Raw genomic sequence first — 24868 nt, forward strand, 5'->3', positions numbered from 1 at the left:
TAGGAATGGAGCGAGGTGGAGGATAAATGCGTGGCTGAAAGACTGGTGCAGAGGGCATGGATTCAAGTTTCTGGATCATTGGGACTTCTTTTGGGGAAGGTGGGACCTGTACAGAAAGGATGGGTTGCACTTGAAACCGAGGGGGACCAATATCCTAGCGGGGAAATTTGCAAAGGCTACTGGGGAGACTTTAAAGTAGAATGGTTGGGGCGAGGGACTCAAATAGCGAAAGCTAGTAGACAGAGTGGGAGGCAGGAAGCAGAAAAGGGAAGCACTCGGACACAAGAGGAGAAAGACAAAAAGGAAATAAACAGAGAATAAGAGACGGGGAGTTTCTTAGATGTGCATATTTTAATGCTAGGAGCATTGTAAGAAAGGTGGATGAGCTTACAGTCTGGATAGACACCTGGAAGTTTGATGTTGTGGCGATCAGTTAAACATGATTGCAGGAGGGCTGTGATTGGAAACTAAATATTCCAGGATTTCGTTGCTTCAGGTGTGATAGAATTGGAGGGGCAAGAGGTGGAGGTGTTGCATTGCTAGTCAGGGAAGATATTACAGCAGTGCTTTGGCAGGATAGATTGGAGGGCTCATCTAGGGAGGCTATTTGGGTGGAACTGAGAAGTGGGAAAGGCGTAGCAACACTTATAGGGGTGTATTATAGACCGCCAAACGGGGAACGAGAATTGGAAGAGCAAATATGTAAGGAGATAGCAGATATTAGTAGTAAGCACAAGGTAGTGATTGTGGGAGATTTCAACTTTCCACACATAGACTGGGAAACACATTCTGTAAATGGGCTGGATGGGTTGGAGTTTGTAAAATGTGTGCAGGATAGTTTTTTTTTGCAGCAATACATAGCGGTACCTACTAGAGGAGGGGCAGTGCTGGACCTCCTGTTAGGAAATGAGACGGGACAGGTGGCGGAGGTATGCGTTGGGGAGTACTTCGGGTCCAGTGATCACAATACCGTTAGTTTCAATATAATTATGGAGAGGGTCAGAACTGGACCTAGGGTTGAGATTTTTTGATTGGAGAAAGGCTAACTTTGATGAGATGCGAGATGATTTAAAAGGAGTGAACTGGGACATTTTGTTTTATGGGAAAGATGTAGAAGAGAAATGGAGGAAATTTAAAGGGGAAATTTTAAGAGTACAGAATCTTTATGTTCCTGTTCGGTTGAAAGGAAACAGTAAAAATTGGAAAGAGCCCTGGTTTTCAAGGGAAATTGGACATCTTGTTCGGAAAAAGAGGGATATCTACAATAATTATAGGTAGCATGAAGTAAATGAGGTGCTTGAGGAGTATAAGGAATGTAAAAAGAATCTTAAGAAAGAAATTAGAAAAGCTAAAAGAAGATATGAGGTTGCTTTGGCAAGTAAGGTGAAAGTAAATCCAAATGGTTTCTACAACTATATTAATAGCAAAAGGATAATGAGGGATAAAATTGGTCCATTGGAGAGACAGAGTGGACAGCTATCTGCAGAGCCAAAAGAGATGGGGAAGATATTGAACAATTTTTTTTCTTTGGTATTCACCAAGGAGAAGGATATTGAATTATGTGAGGTAAGGGAAACTAGTAGAGTAGCTATGGATACTATGAGGTTCAAAGTAAAAGAAGTACTGACACTTTTGAAAAATATAAAAGTGGATAAGTCTCCAGGTCCTGACAGGATATTCCCTAGGACAATGAGGGAAGTTAGTGTAGAAATAGCCGGGGCTATGACAGAAATATTTCAAATGTCATTAGAAACGGGAATAGTCCCCGAGGATTGGCGTACTGCGCATGTTGTTCCATTGTTTAAAAAGGGTTCTAAGAGTAAACCTAGCAATTATAGACCTGTTAGTTTGACTTCAGTGGTGGGCAAATTAATGGAAAAGATACTTAGAGATAATATATATAAGCATCTGGATAAACAGGGTCTGATTAGGAACAGTCAACATGGATTTGTGCCTGGAAGGTCATGTTTGACTAATCTTCTTGAATTTTTTGAAGAGGTTACTAGGGAAATTGACGAGGGTAAAGCAGTGGATGTTCTCTATATGGACTTTAGTAAGGCCTTTGACAAGGTTCCTCATGGAAGGTTGGTTAAGAATGTTCAACTGTTAGGTATAAATGCAGGAATAGCAAGATGGATTCAACAGTGGCTGAATGGGAGAAGCCAGAGGGTAATGGTGGATGGCTGTTTATCGGGTTGGAGGCAGGTGACTAGTGGGGTGCCTCAGGGATCTGTGTGGGTCCTTTGTTGTTTGTCGTGTACATCAATGATCTGGATGAAGGTGTGGTAAATTGGATTAGTAAGTATGCAGATGATACCAAGATAGGGGGTGTTGTGGATAATGAAGAGGATTTCCAAAGTCTACAGAGTGATTTAGGCCATTTGGAAAAATGGGCTGAAAGATGGCAGATGGAGTTTAATGCTGATAAATGTGAGGTGCTACACCTTGGCAGGACAAATCAAAATAGGACGTACATGGTAAATGGTAAGGAATTAAAGAATACAGTTGAACAGAGGGATCTGGGTATCATAGTTCCTTGAAGGTGGAATCTCATATAGATAGGGTGGTAAAGAAAGCTTTTGGTATGCTACCCGATATAAATCAGAGCATTGAGTATAGAAGCTGGGATGTAATGTTAAAATTGTACAAGGCATTGGTGAGACCAAATCTGGAGTATGGTGTACAATTTTGGTCGCCCAATTATAGGAAGGATGTCAACAAAATAGAGAGAGTACAGAGGAGATTTACTAGAATGTTGCCTGGGTTTCAAAAAACTAAGTTACAGAGATAGGTTGAATAAGTTAGGTCTTTATTCTCTGGAGCGCAGAAGGTTAAGGGGGGACTTGATATAGGTCTTTAAAATGATGAGAGGGATAGACAGAGTTGATGTGGACAAGCTTTTCCCTTTGAGAATAGGGAAGATTCAAACAAGAGGACATGACTTCAGAATTAAGGGACAGAAGTTTAGGGGTAATATGAGGGGGAACTTCTTTACTCAGAGAGTGGTAGCGGTGTGGAATGAGCTTCCAGTGGAAGTGGTGGAGGCAGGTTCATTGGTATCATTTAAAATTAAATTGGATAGGCATATGGATGAGAAGGGAATGGAGGGTTATGGTATGAGTGCAGGCAGGTGGGACTAAGGGGAAAAAAAGTTGTTCGGCACGGACTTGTAGGGCCGAGATGGCCTGTTTCCGTGCTGTAATTGTTATATGGTTATATGTTATATGGTTACATCAATGATTTAGATGAAAGGATTCAGTAACACTGGCAAATTTGCAGATGGCTTTCATAACAAGAGGAGTTGAGTATAGGAACAAAGAGGTCCTTCTGCAGTTGTACAGGGCCACAGTGAGACCACACTTGGAGTATTGTGTGCAGTTTTGGTCTCCAAATTTGAGGAAGGGCATTCTTGCTATTGAGGGAGTGCAGCTTAGGTTCATTCCCGGGATGGCGGGATTGTCATATGCTGAGAGAATGGAGCAGCTGGGCTTGATTACTTTGGAATGTAAAAGGATGAGAGGGTATCTTATTGAAACATATAAGATTATTAAGGGTTTGGACACACTAGAGGCAGGAAACATGTTCCCGATGTTGGGGGAGTCCAGAACCAGGGGCCACTGTTTAAGAATAAGGGGTAAGCCATTTAGAACGGAGATGAGGAAACATTTTTTCACAAAGAGAGTTGTGAGTCTGTGGAATTGTCTGCCTCAGAGGGTGGTGGAGGCCGGTTCTCTGGATACATTCAAGAGAGAGTTAGATAAGGCGCTTAAAGATAGCTGTCAGGGGATATGGGGAGAAAGCAGGAACGGGGTACTGATTGGGGATGATCAGCCATCATCACATTGAATGGCGGTGCTGGCTCGAAGAGCCGAATGGCCTACTCCTGCACCTATTGTCCATTGTCTGTCAAATGCAGGTGTATGTATAGCTCAAGGGAGGAGTGTGAAAGTGTCTCAAGTGTTTGGAGGCGTAGCAAGGGTGACAATTAAAAATTACGGTGCAGAAAGTTTAGCAGACAATGAGCTAGCACTGGTTGATCGCGTGTATTGTGGGTGTGACTAAAGTTTGCCGCTTCAGCCAAGAGTATAATTAGTGGTCACAGTTTGTACGCGAACACCGTGCGGAGTGTGCCGTTAATAATTAAGGAAGCGCTACTTTCGATCTTCAAAAAGTTCATCATTTGTGAAAGTTGGGTGTAAGTAGTTTTTTTTTAATCAGTGCTATTGTGATTATTATAAGTGTGTATATAAAAAAAGATGTTTACCCAAGTGGTCTGCAAAGGGTCCCGTCCCGGAACGTCACGTATTCATGTCCTTCGGAGATGCTGCCTGACTCGCTGAGTTACTCCAGCACACTGTGAATATTTGTGTAAACCAGCATCTGCAGTTCTTGGTATCTACCTGATGACCATGAAGTATACGGACAACCGTCCCAAGAATCCTACATTGGTTAAAATAAATGCGTTAATTATCCACAATGTGTTGCCCGTGCCAGCATTTACCACTTCCCTTCCCCATAACCTCTGGCTGTGGAATCAACAGTTCAGGACTGAGCTGTGGAAAGTAATGTTTAAGAAGGAACTGCAGATGCTGGAAAATCGAAGGTAGACAAAAATGCTGGAGAAACTCAGCGGGTGCAGCAGCATCTATGGCGCGAGCCTGAAATCTGCAACATCCAGGTTCAGGAATAGCTACTTCCTCACAGCCATCAGGCTATGTCTGAAGAAGGGCTTCGGCCCGAAACGTTGCCTATTTCCTTCGCTCCATAGATGCTGCTGCACCCGCTGAGTTTCTCCAGCAATTTTGTGTACCTCTTGTGGAAAGTAATGTATCGTTGGAACTCCGTTTGTTTAGTTAGCGGACATATTCAAGAATGAGAGCAATAGACTTTTGGATACCAAGTGAATTGAGGGATATTGTTAGAAAATGGGACTCTTGGAAACTCAACCCAAAAATCAATAAAACCAGATCAAATATTTTATTTCTTATACATGTAGATCTACCCAATGCCTCATCGCCGTTTAAAAGTGCCGTTGCTGAATGTAGGACAATGTTGGGTTTGTGGGCAAATCTGCTGCGAGGTGACGCGCTTTGCACTTGCTTTGGTTAAAGGATGCAACTGAATCCGGCTGGAAAAAAGACGGAGTTGACTTTAGCCTTTTTGGTCCGAGTGAAATCCACTCAATTTTTAAGCCTTGTAAAAATGTTGACATGAGAAGGGCAGCATTGCTGACGAAAAAATAGACATGCGACTTCTGATCGGAATAAATATCGAAGAAGCCAGATGTGGTTACCAAAGACGGAACAATACCTATCCAACTGTTACTGCGGTTCAGGCAAGATTCCATTTGAGTCGAGGCTGTTAGTTTGCAATCATTCTCACCAGCCCACTCTCGCCATAAATATTCCCAGTTCGAAAGCAACATTGTCCCTTTCTGCCTCTGGAAGAGATAAAAGCAGGCGCCCTCCTCGCCCCTCTCCTCCCCACTGATTGAGACGAAAACCTCTGCTGACACACTTCAACGTGAGCCCGGGCTGCCGTGGTTGATGAGCTACTTGAACTTGTGCACCATAATGGGTCTTGCTTGGATCTTTGCCAAACAGTGAAGTGTAAAGAACAGAGTCAAGAGACCTAGCAGAACCAAGAGATCAGAATGAATATTTCTGCCAAGCCCAAGGAAGTTACATTGATTTTTACAGTATGAAATAATCCTCACACGGGTTTAGTCGGCGTTTATAATTCTTTTGAGGCTTAGACCAAGCCAAGATAATAACACACAAAAAGTCAATTCTGTGATATTCTATTCAGTAGCAAATTTTGGTTTTCTTAATGAGATTTGGTTGTAGTTTTGTTACTTATGCAATCACTCATAAGGCCCAGTCTTTCTGTCTCTTCTGAAAGGCATCGGTCCTATTAATGGCAAGCACGACGACAGTGGTTGTTCATCAGCCCGTAGCTGTGGGGAACAGGAATGGCCAATGGAGCAGCGGACAGTGCGGTGTGTGTGACGATATGACCGTCTGTAAGTTCATCAATCATTTATTTATTTGCGATTGGGCGGATATCTCCATGTTTTTAGAGGTGGGGGACCCACCCCCCCCCCCCCCCCCCCCCCCCATTTTTGTGAAACATGGAGCAGCAAAACGGCCACTACAGCCTCCGAAGTCAGCCAGCATACCAGGTCGATTCCAGTTGGAGGCGCCAGCTCCTAGAATCTAGCAGCCCGGGGCAAGCTGCAGTTCCCAGGTCGGCTCACTTGCCCCAGGTCTGTGTGCCCCGGGCTGGCTGCAGTTCCCAGGTCGCGAAAACTAATTGGAAAAAAATACGCCTGCGGACCGGATCTGGCCCATGGGCCGCAAGTTGCCGACCTCTGTCCTAGATGTTAGTCCTTATTATGTCCACCCCCACCCCCACCCCACCCAAATCTATCTATCTATATATTACTAAAACTCTGTTCTTGACCGGTTTTGTCGATCTGTGCTGCTATTTCCAAGAGAACGCCGCCACCTACGGCCGTCGTGTTTGGCCACCTCGCTCAGAGCCCCCCTCCGCCGCATGTGTGCCGAGGATTTTTCCCGTCGATGAAATATGACAGAGATATTAATGAATTTACAAAATTCCCCATTCTCTCTGCTGCTCCTGCTGCTGCAGGGGGGAGGGACTATAAAACCAGGAAATGGTGTGCCCCAATTAGTCTACAAGCTGGAAGGCAGAGGGTCACGTTTCTCTGAGCTGTGAATAACACTGAACACATGTTCACACAACAATGAGTAAGTACCCTTAATGTGGTTTGAAAATGAAAATATGGTTAAAGTAAAAAAGCACTGCCTGCAAATGGTTGTTTAGGTTGAAATAAAAAGGCACCCTCTCTCCCCGTAGTCCCCCCTCTCCTCACCTCTCCCTCCCCCCTCCTCCCCCCCCCCTCCCTCTCCCCCCCCTCTCCTCCCCTCCCCCCCTCCCCCCCCCCCTCCCCCCTCCCCTCCCCCCCCCTCTCCTCTCCTCCCCCTCCTCTTCCCCCCATCCTCCTCCTCCCCCCCCTCCTCCCCCCCCTCTTCCCCCCCTCCCTCTCCCCCCTTCCTCCTCTTCTCCCCCCCTCTTCCCCCACCTCCTCTCCCCCCTTCCCCCCCCCTCTCCTCTCCCCCCCCCTCCTCTCCCCCCCCCCTCCTCCTCCCCCCCCTCCTCCTCTCCCCCCCCCCCCCTCCCTCCCCCCTCTCCTCCCCCCCCCTCTCCTCTCCCCCCCCCCCCCTCCTCTCCCCCCCCCCTCCTCTCCTCCCCCTCTCCTCCCCCCCTCCTCTCCCCCCTCCTCTCCCCCCCCCCCCCCTCTCCCCCCCCCCCTCCCCCCCCCTCCCCCCCTCCCCCTCCCCCCCCCCCCCCCCCCCCCCCCCCCCCCCCCCCCCCCCCTCCCCCCCCCCCTCCCCTCCCCCCCCTCCCCTCCCACCCCCCCCTCCCCCCTCCCCCCCCCCCCCCCCCCCCCCCCTCCCTCCCTCCCCTCCCTCCCCCCCCCCCCCCCTCCCTCCCCCCCCCCTCCCCCCCCCCTTTCTCCCTTCCCCCCCTCTCCTCTCCCCCCCCCCCTCCCCCCCCCTCTCCCTCTCCCCCCCCCTCTTCTCTCCCCCCCTCGCCTCCTCCCCCCCTCTCCTCTCCCCTCCCCCCCCCCCCCCCCCCCCTCTCCCCCTCCCCTTCCCCCCCCTCCCTCCTCCCCCCCCCCTCCTCCCATCCCCCCCCTCCTCCCCCCCCCTCCCCTCCCCCTCTCCCCCCCCCCCTCTCCCCCCCCCCCCCCCCCCCCCCCCCCCCCCCCCCCCCCCCCCCCCCCCCCCCCCCCCCCCCCTCCCCCCCCCCCCCTCCCCCCCCCCCTCCCCCCCCCCCCCCCCCCCCCCCCCCCCCCCCCCCCTCCCCTCCCCCCCCCCTCCTCTCCCCCCCCTCCCTCCCCCCCCCCCCCCCCCCCCCCCCCTCTCCTCCCCCCCCCCCCCTCCCTCTCTCCCCCCCCCTCTCCCTCCCTCCCCCCCTCCCCCCCCCCCCCCTCTCCTCCCCCCCTTCTCTTCCCCCATTCCCCTCCCCCCCCCCCCTCCTCTCTCCCCCCCCTCTCCTCTCCCCCCCCCCCCTCTCCTCCTTCCCCCCCTCTCCTCTTCCCCCCCCCTCTCCTCTTCCCCCCCCCTCTCCTCCCCCCTCCTCCCCCCCTCTCCTCTCCCCCCCCCCTCTCCTCTTCCCCCCCTCTCCTCTTCCCCCCCCCTCTCCTCTTCCCCCCCCCCTCTCCCCCCAAGGAGCAAATTAATAATATTAATATTATATCAAGGGGGGTAATTAGCGTGAGTGCGGGATAGTTAGTGTGTGTGACGCTGCAGTAAGGTGAACTCGCGTGATATTACGAGGGTCAGATGGGCCCTCATCTAATGTCATCTAATTGGACCCAGCTATTACCATCGATACTGGGGATTGGCCTCTCCTGGCCAGTCAGCACGTAATAGGGATCAGAGCGGCATCCAAGAGGGGCACTGTCACAATGGTCAATTGATTCTGATACAATTGAGTAGTTTGCTAAATAATTTTTGAAAAAGTATTGGAGGAACTCAGTGGGTCATGCAACCTCTGTGGAGAGAAATGGACAAGTTTCAGGTTGAAACCCTTGCTCTGTGCTGATGCTGTCTGACCTCCTGCAGACTCAAATAAGAGAAGACTTTTGATACATGGTAGCATTGGGATGATTAAGGAAGAAACTGCTAGAGGAGCTGAGTGGGCCAGGCAGCATCCGTGGAGGGAAAAGCACATTAGATGTTTCGGGTTTGGTTTAGTTTAGAGATACAGTGCAGAAACAGGCCCTTCAGCCCACCGGGTCTGTACCAACCTGTAATCCACGCATAATAGAAACAGAAACATAGAAATTAGGTGTAGGAGTAGGCCATTCGGCCCGTCGAGCCTGCACCGCCATTCAAGATGATCATGGCTGATCATCCAACTGAGTATCCCGTACCTGCCTTCTCTCTATACCCCCTGATCCCCTTAGCCACAAGGGCCACATCTAACTCCCTCTTAAATATAGCCAATGAACTGGCCTCGACTACCCTCTGTGGCAGAGAGTTCCAGAGATTCACCACTCTCTGTGTGAAAAAAGTTCTTCTCATCTCGGTTTTAAAGAATTTCCCCCTTATTCTTAAGCTGTGACCCTTGCCCTGGACTTCCCCAACATCGGGAGCAATCTTCCTGCATCCAGCCTGTCCAACCCCTTAAGAATTTTGTAAGTTTCTATAAGATCCCCTCGCAATCTCCTAAATTCTAGAGAGTATAAACCAAGTCTATCCAGATAATAACAATATCCTACATCCACTCGGGACGACTTTTACATTTACCAGGTCAATTAACCTCCAAACCTGCACGTCTTTGTATGGGACCATTCTTCAGACTAAAGTCTGGATCACTTCCGAACAAAACTTCAGGTTTGGCCCCATGTCCCCACACTGGCTGAGTCTGGGATCACAGAGAGAGTATGAGATCACACGTGCTGTACTTTCCTAAAGTACCTTTGCCTAACGTTGTGAGTGAATAGGTTCTGACAGCTTTGTGGTCATTTTTCGTTGCATTTCCACACTTCTCCAACTGATTTCAAATCCTCAAGCCCTCAAATGGGATCTGATCTAGGGCTCATCTGGATTAGCAAATACCAACAACACATTACACCACGACAGCTGATGTGTTGGGATGCAATAAAGTACACTAAACGTAATGTTTATTTCATAGGCACGTTGGGTTTTTTCTGCCCAATGTTTTTGGGATGTTACTTGGCCGACAGATATGGAGAGAACTGCTGTGTGGCCATGCTGCCTGGAGGCATGGTGGCATTGAGAACACACATGCGGCTTTCATACGGTATCCAGGTAGGTGAATGATCAGTTGTCGCCATTACCATCGCTTTTTATCCCACACAAGGATTATCCATTACTTAGGATATTTAGTTATATATTGGTTTGCCACCAATAAGTCTCCTATGGGGTGGGAGATTGCAACCTTAACGTGATCCACCCTGTTTCGACTAATGCAATCAACCCGATGTGCACAAACAAATAGATCAAATAGAACAAGTTTACCTACAACTTTAGGCTGTGCACGCCATACGCAAGATGAAGTCTTCTATTTCAGCAACTTCTGCTTCAATGAGTGATTTTGGGGAATATTCTATTGCTTCTACTACTCCTAATTAGTCACACTAGGGACTTTGGGCTTTTGTTATGTTTTGCACTAATACTGAGCTTTTTGTTTATTGAATTTTCTTTTGTTTATTATGTTATCCACTGTAAGATAAGGCCGTGATGACTGTCCCTAATAAGCCCTACATGTCAATAATCAATAGTACTTTATTGTCACGTATCTAGATACAGTGAAATTCAGATTATACATAATCCCAGTCACACATAAGTACATCGCACAATTGTAGTGTAATAATTGTAGATTTTGTCTTGAGTAGGCAAGAGTCAGGTATTTTTTATTTCCAAACTTGACTATTGCAAAAATTAGCTAGATGATCCTTAATGCTCTACTTTTCATAAACATAGTCAAATTTGTATGTATACGATCTTAATTATCCATCACCTGATGGCCAGATTAATTAATTATCCATCACCTGATGGCCAGATCCCCGAATAATTCAAATTTAAATGTCTTATCTTTAAACCTCTCCAACACCCTTTCTTTTAAACTCGGCTTCCTTGACCAACTTTGGCTGTCACACTTTATGGGTTTATGGGTCCAAAAGGGGAAGGGGTGTGTTTTGTAAAGGTTACCTGAAGTTGGGGAATTCAGTGTTCATACCGCTAAGTTGTAAACTACCCCAATGGAATATGTGGTGCTGTTCCTCCAGTTTGCATCTAGCAATGGAGGAGACCCAGGACAGAAAGGTCATTCAGCAACAACAGAGATATTGCGGCTATATTGCAACGTTCATTAAAAGTAGCAGGACTGGTTGCAGAAACAGTTATCGGAGCAAAGAGGTTGCAGTCGAGGAGGCCACATCAGGAACACCAGATGCCGTCAATGAGGCTGGAAGAGGTGCCCATGTATCTCTGTGTCTCACCTGGAAGGATTGTCGGGGTCCCTGGATAGAGGCTATGGAGGAGGTATGGGGACAGATGTTGCATCTGCAGTTGTAGGGAAAAGTACTTGGGGAGGGGGTTGGAAGGGATGAGTGAATCAAGGAGTTGTGGTGGGAGTGGTTTCTGTGGAAGGCAGAAAGGGGTGGAGCTGGGAAAATGTGACGGGTGGTGGGATCACGTTGGAGGTGGCGGAAATGTCGGAGGATGATGTGTTGGATGCAGAGGTTGTTTGGGTGAAAGGTAAGGACCAGAGGAACTCTATCATTGTGTCTGGGGCAGAGGGGATCAGAGTTAAGGGACACAGAGGAGACAGGGGTGAGGGATCCATCCATGACAAAAGGGAGGAATCCACATTTACTAAAGAAAGAGAATAGCTTTGATGTCCTTAAATGGAAAGCCTCATCTTGAGAGCAGATGTGGCTGAGACGGTGACATTGAGAATGGGGCAAGAGGCTGGGTGGGAGCAAGTGTAGTCCAGAGAACTATGGGAGTCGGTAGGTTTGTAGTATACATCAGTTGATAATCTGGCAGGCAGGCATATCTGGGAGCCATGTGAGTGCCATGTGAGGGGGGGGGGGGGGGGGGGGGGAGAGAGGGGGGGAGGGAGGGGGGGAGGAAGCATGGGTTACCTGAAGTTGGAAAATTCAATATTCATTGTGTTGAAAGCTACAAGCAGAATATAAGATGGGGGTTAGACCTTGCCTACACTCTGCTGAAGCATTTTCCTAAAGAAAGTAAGGTTAGAATTAGAATAATAAAATTTAGAAAGTTACCACCCCGATTCCCAGTAACTCATTAGGGCACTTTCTCACTTAAGAATTAAAATTATCTTCCTGAAAGGTGTGTAGAAAGGTATGAGACAATCTTTGATGGGCCTTTGAATAAGCTGCACATACTTATATGCTGATACTCATCAGCTGCAATGAACCTCATTGGAGATTAAGAATTTACTTTGCACAAATCCTTCTTTTATCTCAGTAGTCAGACACATAAATTGACCAGAAGACCACATAGTGTGAACTTGACTGCTTTACCTGTCCAGTTAGGATTCTCTTTGCTTTGTGACCGTGACATTGCAGTGTTTGGAATTCAAGATTTAACTGAAACTCTTACATTCTCCATTGTACAGGGATCGATCTGTGAAGATGCTATGCTCATTTCATGTTGTCCGGTGTGTGAATATTGTCGAATGGCTCGAGAGATGCGTATACGCCAGAGATAACACGAAGGCCTTAAAAGGTGCGTGCGATTTAAAGTACATCCTATTTTCTTATCTACTTGTTTTAAATTAAATCTCCATTCAGAAGGACAGCACAGTGGTGCAGCTGGTAAAGCCGCTGTCACACAGCACCAGAGACCTGGGTTCGATTCTGATCTCTGGTGCTGTCTGTGTGGAGTTTGCAAATTCTTCCCGTAACCGCATGAGTTTTCTTTTGGTGCTCTGGTTTCCTCTCACATGTCAAAGACATATGGCTTTGTAGGTTCATTTGACTTTGTAAAATTTCCCCTAGTGAGTATGGAGTGGGTGCGAAAATTAACATAGAACTACTAGTGTGAAGATAGACACAAAATGCTGGAGAATCTCAGCGAGAGAGGCTGCATCTCTGGATAGAAGGAATGGGTGATATTTTGGATCATGACCCTTCTTCGACCTGAAATGTCACCCAGGTCTGAAGAAGGATCTTGACCTGAAACATCACCCATTCCTTCTATCCAGAGATGCTGCCTGACCTGCTGAGTTACGCCAAATTTTTCCGTCTATCTTCAGTGTAAACCAGCATCTTCAATTCCTTCCTACAGGTAGAACTAGTGTGAATGGAATGGATGGTCGGCGTGGACTCAGTGGGCCAAAGGGCCTGTTTCTATGCTGTATCTTTCATATAATAACTCAAAAGAACAGGTGCTTGATGCCACCAATGTGATATAACCCTTCAGCTCCTCCTGGCTCCATAAAAAAATGTTTTTTGAGACACAAGCAACTGCAGATGCTGGTTTACAAAAATAGACACACAAAAAAGACAATTTAAATAAAAGGTATATTTTAAATACTTCTATATTGGTGGCGCCAACTCAGCTGCTAATCCATTCCATAAGAACGAATTTCAGAGGTTACATAATTTTATTTAGTTTTTCAGTTATTACTTACATTTCTGAGAACGCCAGCTGCCAGGAATACCTCAAGTCACTGGAATCGGTCACCAGAGGGGGATGCAAGCTGCAAAGTCTGCTTTTCTTATCGAACAAGGTCCAGTCATTGCATCATAAGCTCTCAACTCTCCCTAAATGGTGTCATCCAACCTGCAAGATCTCAGGCTCTGTCTACAGTCAATGCATAGGTCTGTTAGCTCCAGACTGGGCTGAGATTGCAGGTAGGACGCTCTCACATGTACAAGCGTAGTGAAGGTCCATGAATGGGGATCCCCTGCCGATCTGGTCATCCTTGCTGGGGTGTACATGCAAGCAGCTATGGTTGAGCAGAGACCTTCCACAGTGCTCCATTCAATACTCCAGAAAATCATACATGAGAAAGAGACTTTTAGAGGAATATGTTCTTTTGAAAGACAAAGGATAAAAATTAAGAAAATTGTATTTCTGTTTGTTGGTGATTTTTGTTTCTGTTTTTCTTCCTACAGATAGATATACGGAGGAAATACTTCCTTGCTTCATCAAACGTAATCTCTGAAAAATACGCCATCCTCCCTTCCTGTGATGCATTTGTATCTTAAGCATGAAACTTGAAAAGTCCCAGTACCCCTATTTGCTTTAAACATTTTTTGCATATGCAATGCATAGATGCTATTCAGGATACTCGGAGGGCAAAAGCAAAATAAAATGGATCTAATGTTTGCTTACATATAGAGTCTTACAGTGTGGAAACAGGCTCTTCAACCTAACTTGCCTACACCGGCCAACACATCCCATATACACTAGTCCCACCTGCTTGCATTTGGCCCATATCCTACTATCTATGAGTCAGAATTTTCATGCAGTAGCCTATGTGGTGGGAAATATCTATGTTGTTGTACTGGGGTAGGACATTTATTGGGGTTCAGGCTTTCTGCACCACGGGGGTGAGTTTATTTACCCACCTAGTGTTCCAGTCAACTTCTCTATACACTTTTTTATTAACATTTTTATTAACATCCCACTCTATAAAAATCTTAATTAGAAGATAATACCAAACTATAAATACATTGAAAGGAATCTCAACACAAACAAGAGTGATGTTTGTAGCCTTCGATTTGGTGGTGGTGAATCTAGTACCAGATTAGCCATCTGGGGGTCTGGACCAACAGATCAGAGAATTGTATAAAGTCCCACCATGTAGGCTAGCTACAGCATTACAATCCAGATTCATAATTTGCAATTTCAAACGCCCATTCAAATCGTTTTAAGAACAGCAGGAATGACAAATTAATTGGAATGTCATTAAAATATATCTGGAACATTGGCACTGTTCAGAGGAGAAAAACCTACATCCTTACCCAGTCTAACCTACACTTAACTCCAGAGCCATAATGATTAAGTAGACTTTGAAATGAACCAGCAAACTGGTCAGTTATATCACCCTCAACTATTTCTCTTTTGAATCCTCTCAGTTTTTTTAACCCTTGGGCACTCACATCATCCCTAGCTATGCCTGTCTTTTTGTTGGTTATATTGATCAATCCTTGCTCCGAACGTATACAAGTACCATCCCTCAACACTTCCACTACATGGACAACTGTATCGGGGCTGCCTCCATGCAGAACTCAACGATTTATTTAACTTTACGACTAACTTCCACCCGGCCCTCAAATTCACTTGGACTATCTCTGACACCTTTCTGCCGTTTCTTGTTCTCTCTGTCTCTATCACAGGGGACAGACTATCAACTGACGTCAATTACAAACCTGCTGCCACGGTTATCTGGGCTACACTTACTCCCACCCTACCTCTTGCAAACACGTTCTCCCCAACTCCCAATTTTTCTGTCGCTGCTGCATCTGCTCTCAAGATGAGGCTTTCCCTTCTAGGACATCCTCTTTCTTTAAAAATGTGGTTTTCCCCCTGCTGTCATAGATGGATCCTTCACCCACAGCTCTCCTCTGTGTCCCATAGCTCTGCTCTCGCTCCCCGTCCCTTCAGACGGCACAAGGGTAGAGTTCCTCTAGTCCTCACCCTTCATCCCACCAACATTCACATCTTGCCATCCTCACCCCTATCCACCTTCTGCCGAGACTGCTCCCTCCACAACTCCTTGGTCAACATCCCCTCCTACCCAAACCACTCACTACCCAGGTACTTTCCCCCAGCAACTGCAGGAGATGTAACCTATACCTCTTCTCTCACCTCCATCCAGGGACCCCATCAGTCCTTCCAGGTGAGACAGAAATTCACGGATACCTCTTCTAACTTCCATTGCTGCATCTGGGGTTCCCGATGTGGCCTCTTGTACATTGGCAAGTCCTGAGCAACCATTTTGCTGAACATTTGCACCTGGTCCACCAAGGCCTACTGGATCTCCTGGTTCCCAAGCATTTTAACTCCTCTTCCCATTCCCGTACTGTCCTGGCCCTCCTCCATTGCCAGAGTGAAGCCACACACAAATTCAAGGAACAGCACCTCGTATTCTGCTTGAACAGCTTACAACCTAATGGTATGCACCTAATTGAACATTTAAGGTAACTTAAACCTTCCCCCCCCCATCTTCGCCCACCCGCCCTTTCTTTCACCACTCTCTCCCCTGTGCCCCACCTGGACTTGCTTCTATTTCTCTCCTCTCCCTCCACTTCCACCAATGTTCCTTCCTCCAGCTTCATAATTCACAACTCAATCTTTTTTTGTCTAACCATCTGCCTATCATAAAACCCCTCTCACCTATATTACCTACCAGGCTTGGTCCCTCCCTTTGTCCCTCCTCTCTTCCAGCTCTGCCCCCCCCCCCCCCCCCCCCCCCCCCCTACAATCAGTCTGAAGACGAGTTCCAGTATTAGTGCTGAAGAGCCAAATTCCAACCCAACTCAATTTACAAGTTTGCAGACTATACCATTGTGGGCCGGATACCAAATAACGAGACGGAGTACAGAAAGGAGATGGAGAACCACGTAACCTGGTGCCAAGACAACAACCTCTCCCCCGATGTCAGCAAGCAAAGGAGATTAGAATAGAATAGTTTCTTTATTGTCATTGTAACATGGGCCATGTACAACGAAATTTAAAATGTCAGCCAGTCAGTGCAGCATTCAAACATTTCTAAAGCTAACGAAACATCCACGGTAAAATAATAAAGATAAGCAAATAAATAAAAAACACAGACAAAGCACGCATACACACCCAACCCTCCATCCTTCTGTCGATTTCACCGTTACCACAGTCCCTTAGTCTGTATCGCCCCTGCGTTCCTTGGCGGCCACATTTAGTGCTTTTATAGCAGTGGGGTAAAAACTGTTTTGTAGTCTATTTGTCCTTGTCCTTGTGGATCTGTACCGTCTGCCTGACGGCAACAGTTCAAACAGGGAGTGTCCGGGGTGGGAGATGTCCTTTATTATATTCTGGGTTTTTTTGGTGCAGCGGGAACTGTGTAGGTCCTCCAAGGTAAGGAGAGGGCAGCCGACAATCCTCTGGGCGTTGTCAATGGCCCTCTGGAGCGCTTTCCTCTGAGCCACTGTGCAGCTGGTGTACCACACGCATACACAGTATGTTAGTATGCTCTCAATGGAGCACCGATAAAAGGACAGCAGCAGCCTCTGAGTGATGTTGTTCTTCCTGAGCACCCGCAGGAAGTGCAGTCTCTGCTGGACCTTTTTCAGCAGCGCAGTGGTGTTCACGCTCCACGTCAGGTCCTCCTCAATGTGGATTCCCAGGAAGCGGAAATCCGCCACCCTCTCTACACAGTCCCCTCTGATGGTCAGTGGTACCATGTCCGTTTTGTTTTTCCTGAAGTCTATTATTACCTCCTTCGTCTTTGAGGTGTTGAGGAGCAACACCTCAAAGATTGTGATTGACTTCAGGAAATGAAGCAGTGCACATACATTAATGGCGCCAAAGTAAATATGATCGAAAGCTTCAAGTTCCTAGGAATAAATATCACCATGGCAGTTCTCCCCATGATCTGCATGAGTTTTCTTGTCGCTCATGTGCGGGGATCGCTGGTCTGCATGGTCTCAGTGGGTCGATGGGCCAGTTTACGCACTGTATCTCTAAACTAAACTAAGCTAAACATGAAAGCAAGTCATAGGTACCTGCAACAAGTAACCCACCTTCAGACCCCCCCCCTAAAAAAACTATTCCAGTATCTGCAAGACACAAATTAAGAAAGTAATGAAATACTATACTTTTGAGTGAACAAAGGCAGCTACAATAACTCTCATGAAGCACGATTACAGTGAGGACAACTCAGCAAGCTTGTCTGCTGACCATCTGTCAGGTTAAACATCCATTCCCTCCATTACTGGTGCACTGTGGCTATGACGTGCTGTCTGCAAAATATGCCATACATATACACCTCCGCTCGTCCAAAGGTAGCTCCCAGAAGAACCCTGGCCTCTTCAAACCGTGATCAAAAGCAAGGGCAACAGGTACATGAGAACATGTCCTATGAAGGGTTCCAACACAAAACATCGCCTGTCCATGCCCTCCATGGGTGCTGCCTGGTGAATTCTTCCAGCACTTCGTGTTTTAGGCAAGATTCCAGCATCTGCAGTTCCTTGTGCCTGCAATGAAGTAATTGCTGGTCCTTTATCTTCATTGGCACTAAATCTTGCAATTCTACCACCATTGCCACGATAAGAATATCTTCCTCAGAAAGTCTGCAGTGGGTCAAGAAGACATCTCACCCCAACCTCCTCAGGGGTAATTAGTAATAGGTAATAAATGCCACATGCCAAACATTATTGGCAAAGTAAACATTACCATTGATAGACACAAAATGCTGGAGTAGCAGCGGGACAGGCAGCATCTCTGGAGGGGAGGAACGGGTGACATTTCAGGTCGAGACCCTTCTTCAGACTGAGTGAGTGGAGTGGGAAACAACATATGGAAGGGTACAAAGAATGTTAGGTGTGAAAATTACAGATCAAAGCAGACGATGCTCAAGGAAATGTAGAATGGTTCATTGTTGGCTGAGGGGAAGGTCCCCTCTAATTTTATCCCTCCCCCACCCTTCACACAAGCTTTTCGTTTTTGCCCTGCAAACAGCTAAAATGGCCTATTTCCTTTATCATTGTAACTTTTTTTGCATATCTTTCATTCATTATTCTTTATCTCTTCACATCACCATCTGCACCTCTCGTTTCCCTTATCCCTAACCAGTGCGAAGAGGGATCTCGACCTGAAACATCACCCATTCCTTCTCTCCAGAAATGCTGCCTGTCCCACTGTTACTCCAGCTTTTTGTGTCTATCTTTGGTTTAAACCAGCATCTGCAGTTCCTTCTTACATGTGACAAGGAGGCATACAAACAGTAAAATTAATCAGGACCGTGAAACTAGTCGGAGAACTGGGATGGGGAAAGGACAGGAGAGAGGGAAAGCAAGGGTTACTTGACATGATCAGCCATGATCATATTGAATATCGAAGGGCCGAATGGTCTACTTCTGCACCATTTTTTCTGTGTTGGAGAAGTAAATATTCATAGCGTTGGGTTGTGTGCTGCCCAAGCGGAATACGAGGTGCTATTATTCCTCCAAATGTAACAGAAGCTTTTCACTGTACATGTGACAATAACTAAAACTGAATTTGCGTTGGGCCTCACTCTTGACAGTGGAGGAGGCTCAGGATAGAGAGGTCAGTGTGGGAATGGAGGGGGAGTTAGTGTTTGGCAACCGTTTTGTTCGTTTACCATTAATAGTCGGCGCAATATAATTCAGGAATCCAGCTCCCTGACTGAGTCCCTTTCACGGGACCCGGCAGTGCCGGAGCTGCTGATTGGTGGGTGGCTGCCAGCCTGCCTGTGTCATCGACCTGGCAACGGGCGCGTCAAGGCAACAGCAACAGCAGCGGGATCCGGATCTGCTCCTGCTCCTGCTCCGTGTGGGCCGACTGGCCGGCCCCGACCCCGACCCCGACCCGACATGTCGCTCCGGACGCTGCCGCTGCTCTTCATCAACCTGGGCGGGGAGATGCTCTACATCCTGGACCAGAGGCTCCGGGCTCAGAGCATCCCGGGCGACAAGGCCAAGAAAGGTGCGGAGCTGCGATCCTGGCGCCATCCCCCGCGTCAGTCAGCTGGGCCCACCCTCCACCGGACCCCCTGCTGTTCTCACTCCCCTCCCCGGGCCCCCCCCCACCCTCCACCGGACCCCCTGCTGTTCCACTCCCCCCCTCCCCGGGCCCCACCCCCACCGGACCCACCCTCCACCGGACCCCCCCCCCCCACCCCCCCCCGGGCACCACCCCCCCGGGTACCCCCCCCCCCCCCTCGGGTTCACTCCCCCGGGTAATCCAGGGTCCCCCCCGGGTGCGGAGCACCATAGGGCCCCTTGCCCCACTCCTGACAACCCCGGGGTTCCACCCTCTCGGTCCCACCAATCTCAGCAAATTCACCCCGGACCTGTGGTTCACTCTCCCATCCACGAAGGCTTCCCTGGGGTTCGTTCCCAGCCCCAGAATCAAACACACATCCCCAACCACATTCCACTGTCCTTCGTTTCTATAATTCAGGGCAATAACATTCAATCAACGACCAGCATTTCATATAGGGTGATTTCACGAAAGGTCACTGGAGCGTAGATCCGCACCCACGTGACCGAAAATCTGAAGTGGAGGACATGCTATACATCCGGTACCTGTTAGTGAATGGGAAAACACACACTTTCACACCCGTTAAAAACATCGAAAACGGCCAGTTTTTGAGCTGCAATTTACTGTGCCAGTCGGGGTGACCGTGAGGCACAGCTACCTAAATTTACAGTCCAAAAAAAAGATAGAAACTAAGGTAAATTCAAGAGGGAGCTGAAGGTGCAAATCCAGCGGAAATGCTTATCGGACATTTGCCGTGGAGATTTAAAGATCCAAAATATCGGGAATTATCGCGTTTGCTCGCTGCATTTCATCAAAAGTAAGGCATTATTGACTTTTTTATCTTTATTGATGAAATGCAGCGAGCAAACGCGATAATTCCCGATATTTTGGATCTTTAAATCTCCACGGCAAATGTCCGCTGGTCATTTCCGCTTGATTTGCACCTTCAGCTCCCTCTTGATTTTACCTTAGTTTCTATCTTTTTTTTGGACTGTAAATTTAGGTAGCTGTGCCTCACGGTCACCCCGACTGGCACAGTAAATTGCAGCTCAAAAACTGGCCGTTTTCGATGTTTTTAACGGGTGTGAAAGTGCGTGTTTTCCCATTCACTAACATGTACCGGATGTATAGCATGTCCTCCACTTCAGATTTTCGGTCACGTGGGTGCGGATCTACGCTCCAGTGACCTTTCGTGAAATCACCCTATTCAGCCCTGTCAGGAAACGTTTTGAAATATGAGCCCAATTATTTTTCCCTCTTGCCATTCATACCGTAAAGAGCTCTGGTGGGTAAACTGTAAACTTATGCATCTCCCCAAGCCCCAATGTCTCGGGTCTGGCAGATAGTAAACCCTATTTACTAGTTATTAGCCCTCACTATTCTCTCCCCTACAACACCAGGTCTCAAGTTTGCTAATATTTGCCCAATGTTTGCTGCCACAATAATGTTGTGATTAAGATAATCACCACTATCAAGATGTAAATTAATCAGTAATTTGTGGTGAAGAGAACTCCCATGTGAACTGCAGGGGACTTTATGCTGCTTTCCCATTGGCTGTGTGTTAGCAGCAACTCATCAGAGCGTATGAAGATAAAAAAAATATAAGCAGAGGCTGACTGCATGACAATTTGACCATCATTCGCTCTGATCTTTGGCGATAACCCTACTTTCCTGATTAGTTTGCATATTCCTTGAGAGTGACCCTTCCTCAGTCTGAAGAAGCGTCCCAACCTGAAACATCACTTGTCCATTCCCTTGCAGATCTTGTCTAATCCTTTGCTTTCCTTCACCACTCTGTCTTTTGCTCAAGATTACAACATCTGAGGTGTCAAACGTTTACACCTTGCATCACTCAAACAGGCAAAACAGTGATTAGTTCACGTTTGAATGTAACCTTTAGCTTGTATTGTATTATTGTCATTATCTATCCATTGCCATCTCTGTCCCTTGTGGCTTCAGAATTATCCACAAAGGTGGGAAATGAACTAAATGTATGTTTTCAGACTGGAGTTGGAAGCTATCATTATTTTAAATAGATTTTTTTTTCTTTTTCTGTTTCTTGAAGCTTGTGACATGTTTAAGGAAAATGGCTGCAATCTAGGCCAGCACTGACCCAATTGGAAGTATATGTGTATAAATATCTTGGAGATAGGATGAGGCTCCACTGTATTCTGTCTCCTTACCTAGTCAAATTTCTGGTTCTTGTCACGAGTCTTGTTTCATTGGGGCACTGGAGACCTTTGTCATGGACATGCACAGACCTTTGACCTGGGCGAGGAGCAGTGTTGGGACTCAAATTGACTTTTGGAAAGTGTGTAAGGGTTGCAAAAAGTGAAGATGCTAGGTTATTTCCTGGGATAAGAGGGCTGTCCTATTGGGACCGATTACCAAAGTTGGATCTGTATTATTTGTAACAGAAGCATGAGCGTCTTATTTAAACATGAAATCCTGCGGAGTCATGACATGATAGATGTTAAGATGTTCAAGAGTTAATAGTGTTTAATTGCCATGTGTACTGACAATGGAATAATACATTTTTTAATTGTTGCAGCTTAACAGGCCTATAAACGCAACTCAATACAGATAATAAACTGTTTCTACCAGTGGGAAAATCTCAAACAAGAGGACATAGTTGCAAGATAAGGGAGTGGTCATTTAAAACTGAAGTGTGTAGGAAATTCTTGCAAAGGCTGATAAATCTCTGGATGTTTTTACCCCAGAGGGTTGTGAAGACTAGAAAATTGGAATTACTTAAAAAGAAGATGGATATATTTTTGTAAGATCAGGAAATTGATGGTTTTAGGGAAATGCCACAACAGAAGAGTTACGCATGGGAGCAGTTCAGCGTGATCAATGCTTTCTTTGTAGACAAAAAAGTTTCAGTACGCTTATCGTTTCTTGCTGATGGTAGATCGGCGTCCCATAAGCTGCTTAAGCTGTTTAAGGGCGTGACTGCCTACTTTAATTAATACATTTTATTTTTTTAACTTTAGTTTTCTTTTTGTAATATTAAAATGGGAAAATCAAGTTTTTAACTTTTTCGAGGTGCTGGTATGCTGTACAGGCTTGGGGAGCTGTGAAGCATACCATTGCACTATCTTGTCATAGTTAATGAAGGAACCCCTTGTAGTTAAATGGTGTGCACCTTAAAGAGTACGGTCACAGAAATGTGGAATAATGCAAAATAGTTGAGACAAATTTTGAGATTGGAGTAAATATGTGTTTAACAGTGAGCATGGACTTGGTGAGCCAAAGGACCTGTTTCTGTGCTGAACTTTGAACTGATTAATTGAACTGATTGAACTAGATTGGAATAAAGGACTGTCAATTATTTGGTGTTGTCTCCAGGATTTTTTATAAAGCATAATGAAACAAATGTGCAAGTATAGGTTCACCTGCAGTCTTTCCAGGTGTGGCAGTGGTTCACCTGCACCTCCACCAACCTCATCTATTGCATCCGCTGCTCTAGGTGTCAGCTGCTCTACATCGGTGAGATCAAGCGTCCAACATCCGCTCGGTTCGCAATAACCAACCTGATCTCCCGGTGGCTCAGCACTTCAACTCCCCCTCCCATTCCGAATCCGACCTTTCTGTCCTGGGCCTCCTCCATGGCCAGAGTGAGGCCCACCGTAAATTGGAGGAGCAGCACCTCATATTTCGCTTGGGTAGATTACACCCCAGCGGTATGAACATTGACTTCTCCAATTTTAGGTAGTTCCTGCTTTCTCCTTCTTTCCCCTCCCCTTCCCAGCTCTCCCACAGCCCACTATCTCCGCCTCTTCCTTTCTTCTTCCCGCCCCACATCAGTCTGAAGAAGGATCTCGACCCGAAACGTTGCTTATTTCCTTCGCTCCATAGATGCTGCCTCACCCGCTGAGTTTCTCCAGCATTTTTGTTTAACTACAAGTATAGATTCTCTTTTCCGATGAGGTTGCACGACATAATATTTTTGAGGTATTGGTTATTAGGGGTGTGTCTTGGCAGGTGGGAGTAATTCAGTTGACATTAGGTTGAGTGTTATAAGCAAAGCTCAACAGGTCTGGCAGCAGTGATCAAGGGTGCACTCCGAGCTCCAACTTGCAGACTTGCCAAATGGGGCTTCTAAATATTGTTCACTTGAAACATCGTCCAGTTCCAGAAATGCAAATTCAGTTGTAGGTTAGTTCTTCCTTTGAGTCTATTCTGTCATCCAATTATCAATAAGGCTGATCTGTGATTTAACTCTGCAGACAAAACCTTGTGTCATTTAGGTGACGGATTTGCAAAGTTCTGTCTCAACAGCCTGGCTGGCTGGCTGGCTAACTCAAGAGTGTTTAATTGTCATATACATCGGGAATGGAATAACAAAATTCCTACTTGCTGCAACTTTACGGGCACATTAACACTATAACACAAAAAATAAATTCAATAATCAATAATACAATAAATTATCAGTAGTTCATGTGTTTAAGAAGGAACTGCAGATGCTGGAAAATCGAAGGTACACAAAAATGCTGGAGAAACTCAGCGGGTGCAGCAGCATCTATGGAGCGAAGGAAATAGGCCACGTTTCGGGCCGAAACGTGGCCTATTTCCTTCGCTCCATAGATGCTGTGCTCCATAGATGCTGTTGCACCCGCTGAGTTTCGCCATCATTTTTGTGTACCTATGAGTAGTTCACGGTAACCAGACATTAAAAGTGCAAATTAAAGTATAGAGTGTTGACCACCAGGGGCGTCAAACGATTGGCAGCTCCGCCAACAGTCTCTTTGTTTTTTCGTCTTAAAAAAAAAAATTTGTGCATTTTATAAGTCTGTGTAATTGTTCTCTGTTTGTTTTATGTGGGGTGGGGGGTCGGGGGAATTTTTTTTTCCCGTTTCTTACCTTGCCGGAGACGCGATGTTTCGGGGTCGCGTCTCCGGTCGCTCTGCGGCCTACCATCGATGGAGCTGGAGGACTCCCTGGACCCTAACGCAGGGCGCGGACTTATTATCGGAGGCGATTCCTTGCCTGGGATCGCTCCAACCGCGGCCTGCGGATTTACCATCAAGAGCTCGCAGTCGGTCGAAGCCCCCTACCACAGGATTGCAAAGGGAAGAGATTGAACATTTTTTCGCCTTCCATCACAGTGAGGAATGTGGAGGTCACTGTGCTGGATGTTTATGTTAAAATGTGTTTTGTGTGTCTGTGCTTTTTATTTGTATGACTGACTTGGCAAATGAAATTCCTTGTATGTTGCAAAACATACTTGGCTAATAAAGTATTATTGTGATTGTGAAACAAAGTCCATAATAGATCATTGCCGAGGTAGGGTTGTGGTCAGGGTGTGCAGTGTGGTTCAATCTCCGAAATGTCTGAGGAAGTACAGATGTTGATGAGCTTTCTTTGTGATTGTATTAATGTGATCAGCCCAGGACAGATCTTCAGAGATATGCACGCCCAGAAACTGTTGACTTTCTCCACTGTTGGAAAGACAGGTTTGTGGATCCTCGGCTTTCCGTTCCTGAAGTCAAACATCATTGCCTTGGTCTTGATAACATTGCTTCCCTTTATTGGTGTTCTGGTATCATTCAATCAGATTTACAAAC

At 46.7% G+C, this 24868-nt stretch overlaps 2 protein-coding genes across 2 annotated transcripts in view; both read left to right on the top strand.

Moving 5' to 3' along the window:
* Positions 1-2781: 2781 nt before the first annotated feature.
* Positions 2782-12311, top strand: LOC129709628 (cornifelin homolog). Its single transcript, XM_055656094.1, has 4 exons — positions 2782-4195; positions 5902-6022; positions 9730-9866; positions 12208-12311. The coding sequence occupies exons 2-4, from the start codon at positions 5917-5919 to the stop codon at positions 12298-12300; spliced, it is 336 nt and encodes a 111-aa protein (XP_055512069.1). The 5' UTR covers positions 2782-4195; positions 5902-5916; the 3' UTR covers positions 12301-12311.
* A 6736-nt stretch (positions 12312-19047) lies between these two features.
* The window catches only part of oscp1b (organic solute carrier partner 1b), a 32099-nt gene continuing 26278 nt past the window's right edge, over positions 19048-24868 (top strand). The window contains 1 exon segment of the mRNA XM_055656093.1: positions 19048-19244. Within this exon segment, the coding sequence (XP_055512068.1) occupies positions 19133-19244 (112 nt within the window). The 5' untranslated portion in view covers positions 19048-19132.

Source organism: Leucoraja erinacea, chromosome 26, assembly GCF_028641065.1.
Source record: "Leucoraja erinacea ecotype New England chromosome 26, Leri_hhj_1, whole genome shotgun sequence".
Lineage (NCBI taxonomy): Eukaryota > Metazoa > Chordata > Chondrichthyes > Rajiformes > Rajidae > Leucoraja > Leucoraja erinaceus.